Genomic DNA, 13,907 nt, shown 5'->3' on the forward strand with positions numbered 1-13,907 from the left:
ATTTTATTGCAAAATATGCAGTGACCATTTACAGCTAAAGAAAACACTTATAGCAAAAGAGAGTTAAAACTATCAGCAGCTAATGGCTACTGGAACTTGAAGGCACATCAGGATTAAGAAGCTAAAAATTAAGGCCCATCCTGTTGGCCTGAGAGTATGCTGTGCAATTAACATGCATTTGTTTTCCAGGCATACTTTCATTTTGCAAAGCACCATATAAGACACAAAGGCGGCTTGGGTATTACCCTGTTATCGTTAACCAAAAGGTAAAGAAGACAGACGTGACATACTCTTGTGAGGGGTTGGATGGCAATGGCAGTCATATGGAAAAGAACAGACAGCAATGATTAAAGTTTAGGGACAGTCTTGAAAACCAGAGGAAGAAATGGTCAGAAAGATGTCTGGTGAAAAGTCACTCAAGCATTTACTCTAATTAGTGCTATACAGTTTTATATACGGCGTAACAGCTATTGCACGTTCAGGAGATTTATCAGGCCAGCCCAGTCTATAGTGTCTTTCTCACTGCTGATGTGTGGGTAAGTAAATACTTAGCAGAGCTCAAACTTTAATGAGAAAGTCTGCAGCTCTGGCACATTTGGGACCATAAACTGATCAGAATGGAGTATATACAGCTTCTGATGGCTTCACAGTGGGCAAACTGTGCAAAAAAACCCCCAACAAAAAACCTAAAAAGGATTTTCAAAGAGTTGGCCTCAGTAGTTGTGCAGTGTGTCGTAAATTTAAGAGTTAGTGCGGATCCTGAGAGACAGGTGACTGGGTTTAGATGGCTCAAAAGTCAACAAAGTAACACCTTCATTAGCAGAGTCAAAAAAAAAAAGCTGAGGTTCTAAAAGGCAGATACAAAGCATATAAATATCTAGGGAAAGGTAAAGTTAAGTATAGGTACATTACTTGATGAGGAAGGAAAGAAAATGAAGATAAGATTTACAAATAAGTAATAAACAGCACTTCTGACTTCAGTCAAAAGTTAACTAAACAAAGCATGTTAAGAAGTTGAAAGAGTGAGTTGAAGTATTTAGAGGACTTAGATGGTATTAGCCAATTACTCTTACCCCAGGATGCTCCAGCAATCAGCCACGTCAGTGTGGACCAAGAGTGTTGCTCTTTGAGAACTCACAGAGCACAGAAAAGGGTCCAAGAGAGCAGTGGGACAAGCACAAGGAATTTAAAAAGAAGGGGACTCTGTCAGTCAACCTAAACCTGGAAAAAGGCTAGAGTAATTTTTATAAAATCCTATTTGTAAAGGCATATGGAAAAGTAACCCAGCAACAGCCAGCCAACATGGATTTGTCACAAACAAAGTATGCTGCACCACACCACCATCCATCTCCTTCTTCGTGAAAACTGGCCTGGTGGCCACAGGCGCATGAGATCCCAAATCTCCCTGTTGCTGTAAAGGCCTTTGACATTGTCATTCTGTGAAGTCCTCACAGGTGAAGTATGGGGCTCCAGTCCATATCAACCATAAGGAGAATCACAGCAGTACAAAATGCTCTCAAAAAGCAGTTACCAAAGGCTTAACGGGAGCCTGGGAAGATACTCAAGCGGGTTCCTGCAAGGCTTTGCCTGGGATCTATCCCATTCATGTGTGTTCATGAACAACTTGGACTACAGAGTAAAAGGACATCTGCAAGACTTCCCCATGATACCATACTTGGATGAACCATAAACAGCATAGGAGACAGGTCTAGAATGCTGACGTCTTGATAACTTTGGTCTGAGATCCATTAGAGGCCAGTATGCAGACGCTAAATACATAGGCACAAAATGGAGATTATCAGTGGTACCAACATGGATCTGGGATGTTTGTAGAAGGAAACGAATGCAAGTCAATGTGACACTGTTGCAAAAAGGCAAATATCATTCCAGTGTGTGTTAACAGTACTAATGTATGCAAGTGCCAGAAGTTAATTGTTCCAGCTACTCTGCACTAGCCTCAGCCAGCAATTTGGGTCATGTTTTGGACCGTATGATTTAAGAGCAGTCAAACTGGAGAGGACTCAGAGAAGAGCACTAACAATTGCTAGACTTAGAAGATGTGACCTATGAAGAATGATTCAATTAACTGGGTTTACTTAAAAGAGAAGACTAGAAGGAGAACATGATAGCCATGTTCAAATGAAGGCACTATTCATCACATCTATTGCCAATAAGAACAATAAGTAATTGACTTAACTTGCAGGGATAAACTCTTGCTGTGATAACTCTCCAGTTGTACAGTTCAACAGTGGTACACGCTGCTTACAAGGTCATGGGATCCCTTTTGTTGGAAGCTTTTAAGAGTTAGAGAAACACTTGCTAGTTACAGTCTTGGCAGATTTGATCCAATCTTGGAGCAAGATGGACTAGATAACTTTTTGAGATTTCCCTTAGTCCCCACTCCTCTGAAACACCTCCAGCATTTAGTAATGTTTCGCACACTGTTTGCGATTTTGTTAACAGCTATGAACAGGGAACACAGAAATATGTTTGCTATGCCATCAAAGTGCTGTATGGACCTTAACTTTACATATTTAATGGACAGTGTTTTTCAGAGGAAAGCTGTGCCGTGTTTCCTGAAAAAGCTGAGACACTGCTTGAACAGATTGTCAGGTAACAGTGTTGAGACAACTACAGATGCTTCCTTTCCCAGAAACCCCAATGCTAAAAGCCATACAAGAGAATTGTAAAATATACACCCAACTTACTCCACCGTTTTTTGAAAGCTACCAAGATAACACAACTCCCTCAGTGAGTCTCTGTTGTTCCTTATCTGTACAAAACCCATAACACAATAGACAATGCATTAAAAAATTTCCAAATAATTTCCAAAACAGACAGTAAAATTCCACAGACAGAACTTGACACCCTCCCACTGTCTGGACTAGAGCAACATCGCTGACGATGCTACAGAATATGGAAAATCACATATTGAATACCAGTCCAAAGCTGAGTTTTGGGGCTGAATTCAAAGTCCACTGCGAAACCCGTAAGGTTCTAAATAGATAAATCAAAGGCCCCCAAATTATACACAGCAGAATGGGGCTGAGTAGACAGAAGCACAAGCTGACCTTTACTTTTGTTTGTGGATTCTGTAGGACTAATCGAGTTTACTTGGGAAGACCACACTTCTAGTAAAGCCAAATACTTCCCAACTTGTTTCTGTGAAAATGGGAAACAAGAGAGACCGCAAGCCTATCGGTATTTGGTGATAAAAGAAATTCCATCTATTAGCTCTTCTTATCAAGATAGGAAAACAGTTCAATATAGTTTACAGAAATGCTACAAATTCCTTCATTACTGTGTGGTTTGCAAACAGCCCGTGGTCATTAGCTTTACTTGAGCTGAAGTGTTTTCAGCACAACAGCAAATAACAAAAAGGGGTAGTCTCCAGGGACATTTCAAGAGCACTGCATAAAGCCAACTATTTCCTTAAGGCTACACAGCAACTGTCTTCAACTTCTATTTCAGATTTTTCACACAGCTTTTTGTTATCAAGAAACCCTTAGAGATAGGTAAAGTAGAGGCACAGAGACTAGCCTAAGTAAGCCCGAGTAACACAAATTGCAAAACTGTTCTTGATTACTCAGTAGTCCCCAAGATGGCCTCATCACAATCACACATGCTAACTTTTACTCTGGGATCTAAAATGAGACATTTTTCAGAACATTTTAAGCCCTGCTTAAAATGCAATTTCAGGTGCCACTTAAAAGAGATTCCCAGAAGAGATGTGGGCTTCTGAAAATCCACAATCACTCTTTAAAGTTGCTCCACAAGTATCCATGACAGCCGATGCCCATTCCAACAACATAAAACCCCTTTACCTAAATGCTGTCCCTGCACAAGGATGAATCTTTCTCAAGGGAACATGGGAAACTTTCCACACCTATTTTTCTTTCTTGTAAAGTTAGACAGCTTCAAGTTCCAGGACTGTCCACAGTCAGGATATTAATTTTGTAAGTGCAGTAATACTTGTTTTTAAAAGCAGGCAGGAAATAGGACATTTTATATTTTATTTTTTTAATTCTCTTTAATCAGACACATTACAATGCACAACTGTGTCTTTAGCCAGGTAACAGCGTGCTATCCTTCAGATCAGGAAGAGATGATGGAGAACTCCTAGTCCTTCCTCTGACTTTTTAGGTAGGAGTATTGCAGATATTCTAAATAAGGACAATTCCCACATTTAATATAGCATTCCCCCTATACTTACAAAGCCTTTGTAACAATTCAGTCACAGCTTTCATTTATTTTTGTAATTGAGATTGCAGCTACTGCAGCTAGGGATCTTATTGAACTGAGGATCACCCTTGCCTTCTAATACATAAAACCCCCATCATTTCATAGAGTATTTTCAACTTGAGCATCATAGTTTTGAAAATACAATTCTAACTGAAGTTAACCATCCCACTACTGATGCAGCTTTCCAGCTCTTCAGTGTTCATTAAGAGAGATTGTTTATGAAACAAAATCTTTTTATTTAATGCTACACAATCTGAATTGAAGGAATAGAACATATACTTCACCTCAGGACCAAGCTATAGGGATACATCCCAGAACATTTTCCAAAGTAAAACCAGATTTCCAGATACCAATCAGTGCAAGAAACATCTTTATCCATTTGCACTCAGCGTATTTTTAGACAAACTACAGCATCAGAACATTTAAGTACCTCCCCCCCATACAGCACAAAAGTCGAGAGCAGATTTCTTGCCTTGTGGGAGCCAGTTTGTCAGGATATATGTATTGATAACATTAAAGAAAAATAAATGAAGGATTACATTCTGATGTCAGGTGTACAAGTGCAGTAGTGGATCACTCTCAGAGAACAACATTATCTATAAAAGTTAAGTGGTATACAGGTTATCCTGAAGTGACTATAATACAGAGAAACTTTATGCCAAAGTATTTACAGAGATACTGTCACAGCAAAGAGGACAGGAAGCTAGTCTCACAGAAGTAGTTCAATAAAGAGCAAACAAGTGGACGAAGACAAAGGCTTTGACTTTATATAATAAAATACCAAGTGCATTCTTTTAAGTGAATGAGTCTTTGAGACTATGGTCCTAGATTTTAGGAAGCCATTTGAAGGTCAGATGTACAGTCCTGCTGCATAGCAAGGGTTACTTGGACTGCCAGAATTTTTACATCCGTTGTAACCTCAGTAAATCACAGCAATTCTAGTATTGCTTCTTAGTGCAAGGTCAAAACTAAAGCTCTTAAATAAGCCCCCTCCAAATGCCAAAGATGGGAGTTTGTATAGCAGACCTTCTAGCACAATTCAGATGTTTCCCCGCTACTTCTGTGCTGTACATCTGGGATTAGAACTGAGCCCAGAACACTTTAAGGGTAATTATGTTTAGCTGCTCAAATGTTCTTGGCCAGAGTGTTATTATCCAGCTTTTTGTTACCAATGCAACTTTAATCACATCTGATTTCTTAAAGTAGCCATATTATTTTAGTTACTTTGGCTCTTTTCCAAAAGGCTTATTTTGAGCTGGTTGTGAAGAAAGGTTATTAATGGCTAGCTATTTTGCATATTTCTTGAAATATGCTACTGAAATAACCAGACACATTTGAGGAGGAACATGCGTGGTTGACTGCTCAAAATATCATTAAAAATCTTTTCAAAACAATTTTTCAACTAAGAGCAGAGTTGCTTTAACCTAATATTTGCGAGCATTTTTGAAGCCAGCATACCCAGAAGCATTCAATCCTGCCACCTCTCAGCTTCCCTCAGTCATCTACCGAATATAAAGGACAACAAGCATAACCAGGGTCTCTCCAGTGCATGACTTCAAGGAACATGATTCCTCACAGTAAAGAAATCCCATTTGAAATGGCTTGCAGTATTAGACTCCAATATGTAGGACAAAAATGTAGAAGGAAGTCTCACGATTCTCATGCAGCTTCTAGGAAGTCTGCTGCACCCTGAGCCAACAACCTGAGCACTAGTGACTGGGCTCAAGTGGGCAGCACACTGAACAGTAAATCTGAGCAGCTTCCCTTTTCACTTAAGATTAATTTACTGTAATGTACATTACTTTCAGTGGAATGATACTGCTCATGTTTTGGCAGGATGGGGAAAATTCCACTTTGTCTTTTTTATAAGGCAGATAATGCAGAAAGTTGAAACAGAACTTCTACAAGGATTTAATCTGTGATATTGTAAAATCAAAGTACTACTTTATTAAATGAGTTATTTTACACAATATGAACATCAATATAATTACAATTGTAAAAAATTTTTTATAACAAGTATGGACTGATTTTTCAGGATTTCCAAATAGGGCACAACTGTACATTTACACAGAATTGTCTTTGCATGAAGCCCAAGAGGGAACAGCATAAAAATATGAATGTTTCTGTAGCCCCTTCATTTTTGCTGATCAACAGTTTTAGAAAAGCAGCTGCAGGTTTGTTATGTAAGGTCTGACAGTAGAAGAGTCAATAGGTGCCATGATTTCACCTATAAAAAACAAGAATAACTCAGTTAAGCTGAACTGTTACACAATGCTGTTTACCTTTGCGTGAATGAAATGCCATAATACTGCTTTTTACCTCATTTCAGCCTTTTATTATAACCACTTTCAGTTACAGCCTAACAACTGGCTATTGGAAAATCTCATCTGAAGTTAACACAGAGGTTAAGTTTTATATTTGAATGCAGAAAAATCTGCATTCACTTGCATAGCTTCAGGAACAAAAAGGCTCAATTGTTGGAAATACACTAAACGACTATATCCATTACATGTTTTGTAGCAACAGACGGATTGTATTTATTATATGTATTTTGTTCAAAGCAAACCTCACATTTCAAAGCAAGAACTAAATAATAAAGTATTCCTACAACTCTAAGGATGACCATCTGAAATAACATTAATCCCTTTTAAAACAACCTCCATGCACAGTGAAATGCAACAGCCATTTCACCTATGTAAGTATTAGCTTGCTTCTCCCGTGTAACAGTTCAGGGGTATAACTTTAACCTATAGTTAATTTTCATATTAAAGGAAACGAAGCAAGTTTTTAGGTCCCAGTTGGTAGTGGTAAAAAAACCTGATTCATAATACACCTCAGACAATCATTGAAAAATTAAGGTAATGACCTGTAGACAACTTTACGCCTGAACATCAGCCAATTCTGGAGGAAGTGGAGTCTTAGGATGCTTGCTTTCAAAGTGCTGTTTGAAGGTCTTGGGATCCGGCATTTGTGTCTGATTAAAGAGAGACATTTAACTTTATGCACAGTACAAGAGTTAAATAATACTACAAAACCTGTTCCCCCCTATGTTTTATTTTCTTTTTCCTGAAGCAGACTGTCTCCTCAATGACACTACTCTGGTGACAGAAGCACCATTAATTTACCTGCAGATTAAGAGGGAATATTTAACCTCAGATTTGCAGAGAGGTGCTTTTAAGCACTAGTATCACACTGTTTTGGCATGTTCATCAATGGTATTATTCTCACTAGAAAACTCCCTCCAGATTTTACACTTCACATGCTGGTTCAGTGGAAAACCTACCTCTTTACCATTTTCTTTTTCAACACCTAAAAGATAAACGTTTATCCTTTTCAGAATTGAATCTTTATTAAAGCTATTTCTTTTGTTTATCAATAGGCCAAAGAGTTATGTGGCATAGCTTGTGCCAAGTAGAGAATCGGTCTATCTCAGACCATTGCTACGACACAGTTGCAGGCATCAACTCCCCAAAGTGATTGCTGCTACATCCTGATTTCACAAGAGGAGCTGCTTACAAGTACTTAAGCGAGCAGCCCTTAATTTGGAATCTTATTTAAGACATTCAAAGTGACAAATCTATGCCGGGACTGACCATTTAAGTGAAAATGGCAAGTTGATCCTTCAGCTCCAAAACAAGCACATTCAGGAAAACCAGCCAGAAGGAAAGTATAATCTGATTAGCACTCACATTTCTGTTCTCCTGTCAAGTAATTTATTCTAGTAGAAGTTACTGCATATCAAACTTACACTAATGCTTTTGGCACCACTACCTTTCCTCTCTGCATTAACATCGATAACCAGTGATTCTAAGGTGGGCCAATTCCATCACAAAGAAAAGATGTTTCCATTTGGAGATTAAACAGGAAGCGATCTCATAGAATCATTTAGGTTGGAAAAGACCTTCAAGATCATCAAGTCCAACCATCACCTCACACTTTTTACATTTTATACGTCATACTAACAGCACATGCAGACCCCTGTAAAAGGCAAGGTAACTACCCAAACCAAATCCGTTCATCAGATTTTCTCGTATCTCAATCATCAGTACACCTGAGTAATCTGTAAGCAAGTCACATAACAGATGCAAATGCTTATAGCAACAAGCTAGACAGCCCCTTAAGAAGTATTTCAGTTTCCACTAAATAATCTTCTAAAAATTCTGCTCTAGGCTGAAAGACAGACCTGCCTACAAAAATATTTTGTCTTCTATTCCTCTTACCCTACAGACGGTGCAGGTATATATCAAGGCAGCCTTGGCTGCAGCCTTCTGATCATGTCCTTGTTTCTTTTTTTGCTCAGCTTGCTTTTTGGCATTTTTCTGCTGCGACTGAATCTTCTGCTGTCCACGAGCCATATCTACAAACAAAAAGAAGACATTTAGTCTACAAACGTGGGAAACCACTGCTGCTAGCTGACTCAGAAGCCGTAACCATGAGCATAATGCAGTCATGCGCTCTGTCCATAAGGCCTACAACTCCCATAACTCGTATACAACAGACATCTGTTCAAGCTCTTTACTATGTAAAGACTCTTTGGTTTTAGCATCGTTCTTAAAATACACCCAGAATTATTAGGCCATTCAAAGGTTTCTCCCTCTACAAAGCTCCAAGGTCTCCTTTTTAAAAGTGTTTGCAACAGCCAGAATAATTAAAGTTTCCTTTACAGTTAATAGAAACTTATTCTCTATTTCCACAGGTACAGTAAAATGTAGGGGGTTTGTTGTTGTTTTTTTTTTTTTTAAAGCTTAAGACTCAACCTTTATTTCTAGAACTTGAAACAGGTTCCAAGAAAGGCAAATCAAAGTATTACCCAAGCTGTATTACTGTCTTCTGGTGTACATGCTTGTGAGCTGCTCTGGAGTTGGGAACGCCAAGAACAATAGGTCACCCCTCTTTATTCAAGGCTATTTTTACAGCTGGCCATTCTTTTCGATTTTCAGATGACTTTACATGCATACGTACTTCTTAAAAAGAAGTAAAATTGCCCCCGTCAGAAGCCATGACTCTGGATAACACAGGAGCATAAAGGAAGCAAACACTATTGCCATATGCCATTAGAAGGTCCACCACAAGAAGAAACAAGATACAAAAAAAAAAAAAAAAAATCACATTTCAGGGAGCAGCAAAACAGCATATTTTAGAACGGCAACGCTCCACCTGCATGCAGCCCACTAGGACACCCAATTCAGCTTGCACCCCACCCCCAGAGCAGACGCCAGGCAGGATTTGGGCGCACCGACAGAGAAGGCTTCAGAGCACGGTTATATAAGCCAGCAGCCCACTTTCTGCTATTATCTTTCTCACAATCCCTCATGGCCCACGCACAATCCAGTTGTGCAGCGCTCTCAGAAGCACAAGACTTACTATAAAAGCACTGGACAGCTAGCAAAGTCCATCGTTTTCAGGACAACTAGTAAAGTCTAATGTTCCCAGGAGGGTGGCTGGTTGGTCATGGCCCCTCTACGCAACCTGGGCATTTGCTGAGAGTTTGGTACTCATGAGACACACTGCCAGGCTACAACAGGTCTGTCGTGCAGTCCTTCCCACAAGGACAGACGGCCTTCCACTGCAAGAGGGAGAAAGGCCTATCCGAACAAAGACTGACCTCCAGTAAATATGCATGAAAAGCCCTTAAAACCGTTACGAAAATGCAGTTTCTAGTAAACATCAACAACATCTGAAAATTCACTAGTATTGCAGGAATTTCTGGACACGCAGCGTCACAGTGCTTAACACCGAGCAAAAAAACGGTCCTGAGACCCAAAACAGTTCTTGTGGATTGAGAGGCACCTCTCAGGCCACAGTCCAGTTCTTTCATGGTATATAACACCACCATGTAACCCTCTGCAGAAGTATTATACTACATCTTCAGTGTTCCCTCCTCTTCCCCCATCAGTTTCTCTAAAGGAGAATTTAGAAGTCCACAGGGCTAACAAAATTGAACACAAGGAAACACAAATTCTATTAACAAGCATACAGAAACACATGGCATTCAACAGTTTCCATAAAATACAGCATTGTATGTTAATAAGACTAAAAATACCCATCTAAGTTTCACTGTATGCTACAGTTACTCTGAAACATCCCAGCCAGGGCCTCACACTGTTTACATACAGCATGGCTCGATGAGAACACTGAATTCCCCTAAAAAAAACCCCAAACAAACAAAAAAAACCCGATATTGCCAATAGCTTTGCATACACTAGAAGGAACTGTAGGTTTTATTTCGGTTCCATTTTACTAGCATTACAGTAATCCTCTAGAAATCGGGGGCTCCTGATAGAAAACACTCAGATGTAATAAAAAAGAATTATTTTTGTAAAGTGTCTGCATACGACTTTGTATTTTAGTCCCTTGATAAGAGCTTGCTAAGTAGTGCATTGCAAAAGCCAACCACACTGAACTTGTATGCATTTGGCAACTGCCGGTTTTAGTTAAGACACAAACAAGAAAACACGAACAAAAACATCTGCTTAAAAATATCAACCTCCATATGATGCCCGAGACCAAAAATCCAAAAGTTTAAATGCTACAAATTACACTAATACAGTTGAAGCACAGAGAGTGAATACTCGATTACCGGAAAAGTAAGATCATTTGGACTATCAGTATTCTAAAAGAGTGACAAAAATAATCCCAAAGTTCGTTTATAAGAATGACGAGTTCATCTACAAGGCTAAATCTGCATTTCAGTTGCACAACACAGATAAGCGTTGTTTTTCCTATCAGGCACACCCTCAGAGAGTCCAGCAAACCGGCCTGCTGTTTTGAAATAAAAATGCGTGCACACATAGGAAGCCTACCACCACAGAAAAATTTGCTGCCAAATCATAACGGCAACGGCACGGGCATCACGGGGCAGCGAGGCTGCAGCCTGCGGTATGTTAATGCCTCACACAGGGTCGTTTCCTCATAAGCGAGCAGAACCTGAGCAGAGAGTTTCAAGTCCTAAAACTGGACGCCGACAGCTGCTTCTTCTGTCACGTCCAGAAACCAACAGCAGCCTGAGATGCCCTGGCTTCCCCGGCCAGGTGGCGAAGGGCTCAGGCCAGAGGAGCAGCAACCTCGGCCTTCGCCCGGCAGCACTGCGAGGGAAGCCCCCGCACCGGGCCCGGCCTGCGACGCGAGGGGGGCAGCGGGAGGCAGCGGCCCCCCGGGAGGGCCTCGCGGGGCGGGGGGCGGCCGCAGCCCGGCCAGCCCCACCACGTGCCCGGCGGGAAGGGGCCGAGGACGGAAGCGGGCCCCGGCCGCGGAGCCCCAACCGCGGGGAGGCGGCCCGCGGCAGAGCCGGCAGTGGAGCGCGCCTCGGGCGCCGGGCCGCCCCCTTCCCCCCGGGGCGGGCCTGCTCCGCCGCGCCGCGGCCAGGCCCGGGCCCGGGCTCGCTCCCCCACGCACCGCGACCCCCGCGACCCCCACCCCGCAGCCGGCGCAGCCGCCCCGCCGCCCGAGGGGCCGGGGCCGGCGCTCACCCGGCCTGGGAGTCCGGCCTGGGCGGCCCTGGCGAGCGGGTGGAGAAGGCTCCGCGCGGCCCCGCAGCAGCCGCCGCCGCCTGCCCGAGAGGAGGAGGAGGAGGAGGAGGAGGAGGAGAAGGAGGAGGAACAGGCGGACGGGGGCTGGTGCCGGCTCTGCGCATGCGCGGCCCCGCCCCGGCGCCCGCGCTGCCCGGCCCTGCCGGCGCGCGACCCGGCCTCGCCGGCCAATGGCGGCGCCCGCCCGTTACATAAGGCGGCGGGGGGTAGGGGAGAGGGGGGTGCTGCGGCCGCGCTGACCTCGACGGGGGGCGGGGCCTGTGCTCCGGCGGGTGGCGCCGGCCTGGCCTGGGCTGGGCTGGGCTGGGCTGGGCTGGGCTGCTCGCGCGCTGCCCGCGCCGCTGTGAGGAGTCGCGGCGGGGCCGCGGCTCTCGCCTGTCGCTGGCCTCGGGTCCCGGCAGCGACGGCGTCCTGCGGGGCTCCCCGCAACAGCCGGTCGGCTGGGGCCGGCAGGCTCGGCCTCGGCGGTCGGGCGGAGGCAGGGCTAGACCCGGGAACCCTGCTTCGGCGCTGAGGAGGCTGCGCTGGCTTTGGGGCAGGTGCGCGCTGGTACGTCCCGCGGGCCAAAGTCCCGCTAACGTCCAGCGTTGCGAGGGGCCTGGTGCTCGGAAGAAGGTGACAGACAGGAGGACGCTGCGGTCAGAGATCAGTGCGCGGTAGCAGGGATACAGCCAGGGTAGGCAGCCCAGCTCTGCCCGCTCGGTTCCGCAGGATCGTAGCGCCAGCTGAGCCCTGGGAAGCTGCAGGTAGATTCCTAATGAGCTCCGTCCGCTGTTGACGGCGTGCCTGGCTGTGGGCAGCGCTGCACCGCAGCGCCGGTGGGACTGCGGTAGGCGCCTACCCTCGGACCATCTCCTCTCTTCCTGGCAAGCCCTGCTCTCAGCCACATTCCTCTGTGCTTAGCATACAGAGGCAGCCTAAAAATAGTTGCTGTTCTTCCTCAGTGGGATCCGGAAAAATGGCTGTGGAGAGGCTGCAGGGAAGGGCTGGAGATGAGGCCAGACGGGGATGCCAGAGACGATGGAAGCCTGTTCATGTGGTGGTTCGCACTGAAGGTCCATGCATAGGCTTGAAGGGTTAAATGAACTGAAAGCAGAAGGAAACGGCCTGAGATGAGGAGCAGAATTTGCTTCAAGTTAAAAGTGTGCTAGATCTTATTTAAGGCAAAAGGACCACAGAGGAAGTCGTTTACTGGCTGTATTCACAGCGCAAGTGATTTGAAAGGTATTAGCTTGCCTGAATAGATATGTAGGTGGGCCCTGTAAAGAAAGGTAAAGGAACACTTTTATTTTCTATCGACATCTTCATATATCCCAAAGGAAGGCTGAATGCCTGTGTCTTCTCAGATTATACACCTGTTAGGAAAAATGAGAAATAGAGGCAGCATCTCTGCTCAGAAATTACATTCTGCCACTCTTTGAGCAATTGTTGTAGCTTTAAAGTAAGCCTGGAGTCTTGAACAGTTCTGCGTCTGGGGCAAAACAGCAAACATCTAGGTGTTGGCTTGGCATTTTACAGGGGCTCAGGCTAGATGACTGTAATGTTCCCTTCTGATCTGAGAGAGAGGAAAAAGCAACAACAACAACAAAAAATCTCTAAAGCAGTACAGTGAACATTTTGGACCATTATTATGAGTCATGCCTTGAGCATGGTAGCAGTTACAGGGGAGCTGTGTAGCAGATTTCTGACACCCAAGTCACTGGAAGTCAAATATAAGCCTATGTTAAAAAATGAAGTTCCTAACATTTTCCTAAAAAAATTATTTTCCTAACGTTCCTGTTTGCAGTGATGTCTTCCATGTTAAACTGACAGCACTGGAAATGATTATACCTGGACAGTGCAATCCACACTGCATTAAAATGATCTTGTCAGTAGGTTCTGAACTTGATGGAACTAGGCAACAATAAAAAACACTGAAAGTGCACATGTGCATGTGCTTGTGGGGCAGTGGGGAGAGGTGAGCATTTTGGGTTCTGTGCTTGGAAGCAGGTGGCTTTGAGAATGAGGTTTCGCTTTGATCGGAGAGAAGATCACAGAGTGAAAAAGTAGCCTCTTTCCTGGCTGGTGCTATTTTAGGAGGGCTGCTGGCCTCAGATGTGGAACTGGAGACAGCTTTCAAGGGTTGTGTCCCCCATA

General features: G+C 43.7%; 1 protein-coding gene across 1 annotated transcript; it reads right to left on the reverse strand.

Moving 5' to 3' along the window:
- Window positions 1–6,152: 6,152 nt before the first annotated feature.
- On the reverse strand, window positions 6,153–11,840 carry ZNF706 (zinc finger protein 706). Its single transcript, XM_052787607.1, has 4 exons — window positions 11,712–11,840; window positions 8,463–8,599; window positions 7,109–7,216; window positions 6,153–6,469 (listed from the first exon to the last, which is right to left on the reverse strand). The coding sequence occupies exons 2-3, from the start codon at window positions 8,595–8,597 to the stop codon at window positions 7,121–7,123; spliced, it is 231 nt and encodes a 76-aa protein (XP_052643567.1). The 5' UTR covers window positions 8,598–8,599; window positions 11,712–11,840; the 3' UTR covers window positions 6,153–6,469; window positions 7,109–7,120.
- Window positions 11,841–13,907: the final 2,067 nt, after the last annotated feature.

Source organism: Harpia harpyja, chromosome 5 (assembly GCF_026419915.1).
Source record: "Harpia harpyja isolate bHarHar1 chromosome 5, bHarHar1 primary haplotype, whole genome shotgun sequence".
Lineage (NCBI taxonomy): Eukaryota > Metazoa > Chordata > Aves > Accipitriformes > Accipitridae > Harpia > Harpia harpyja.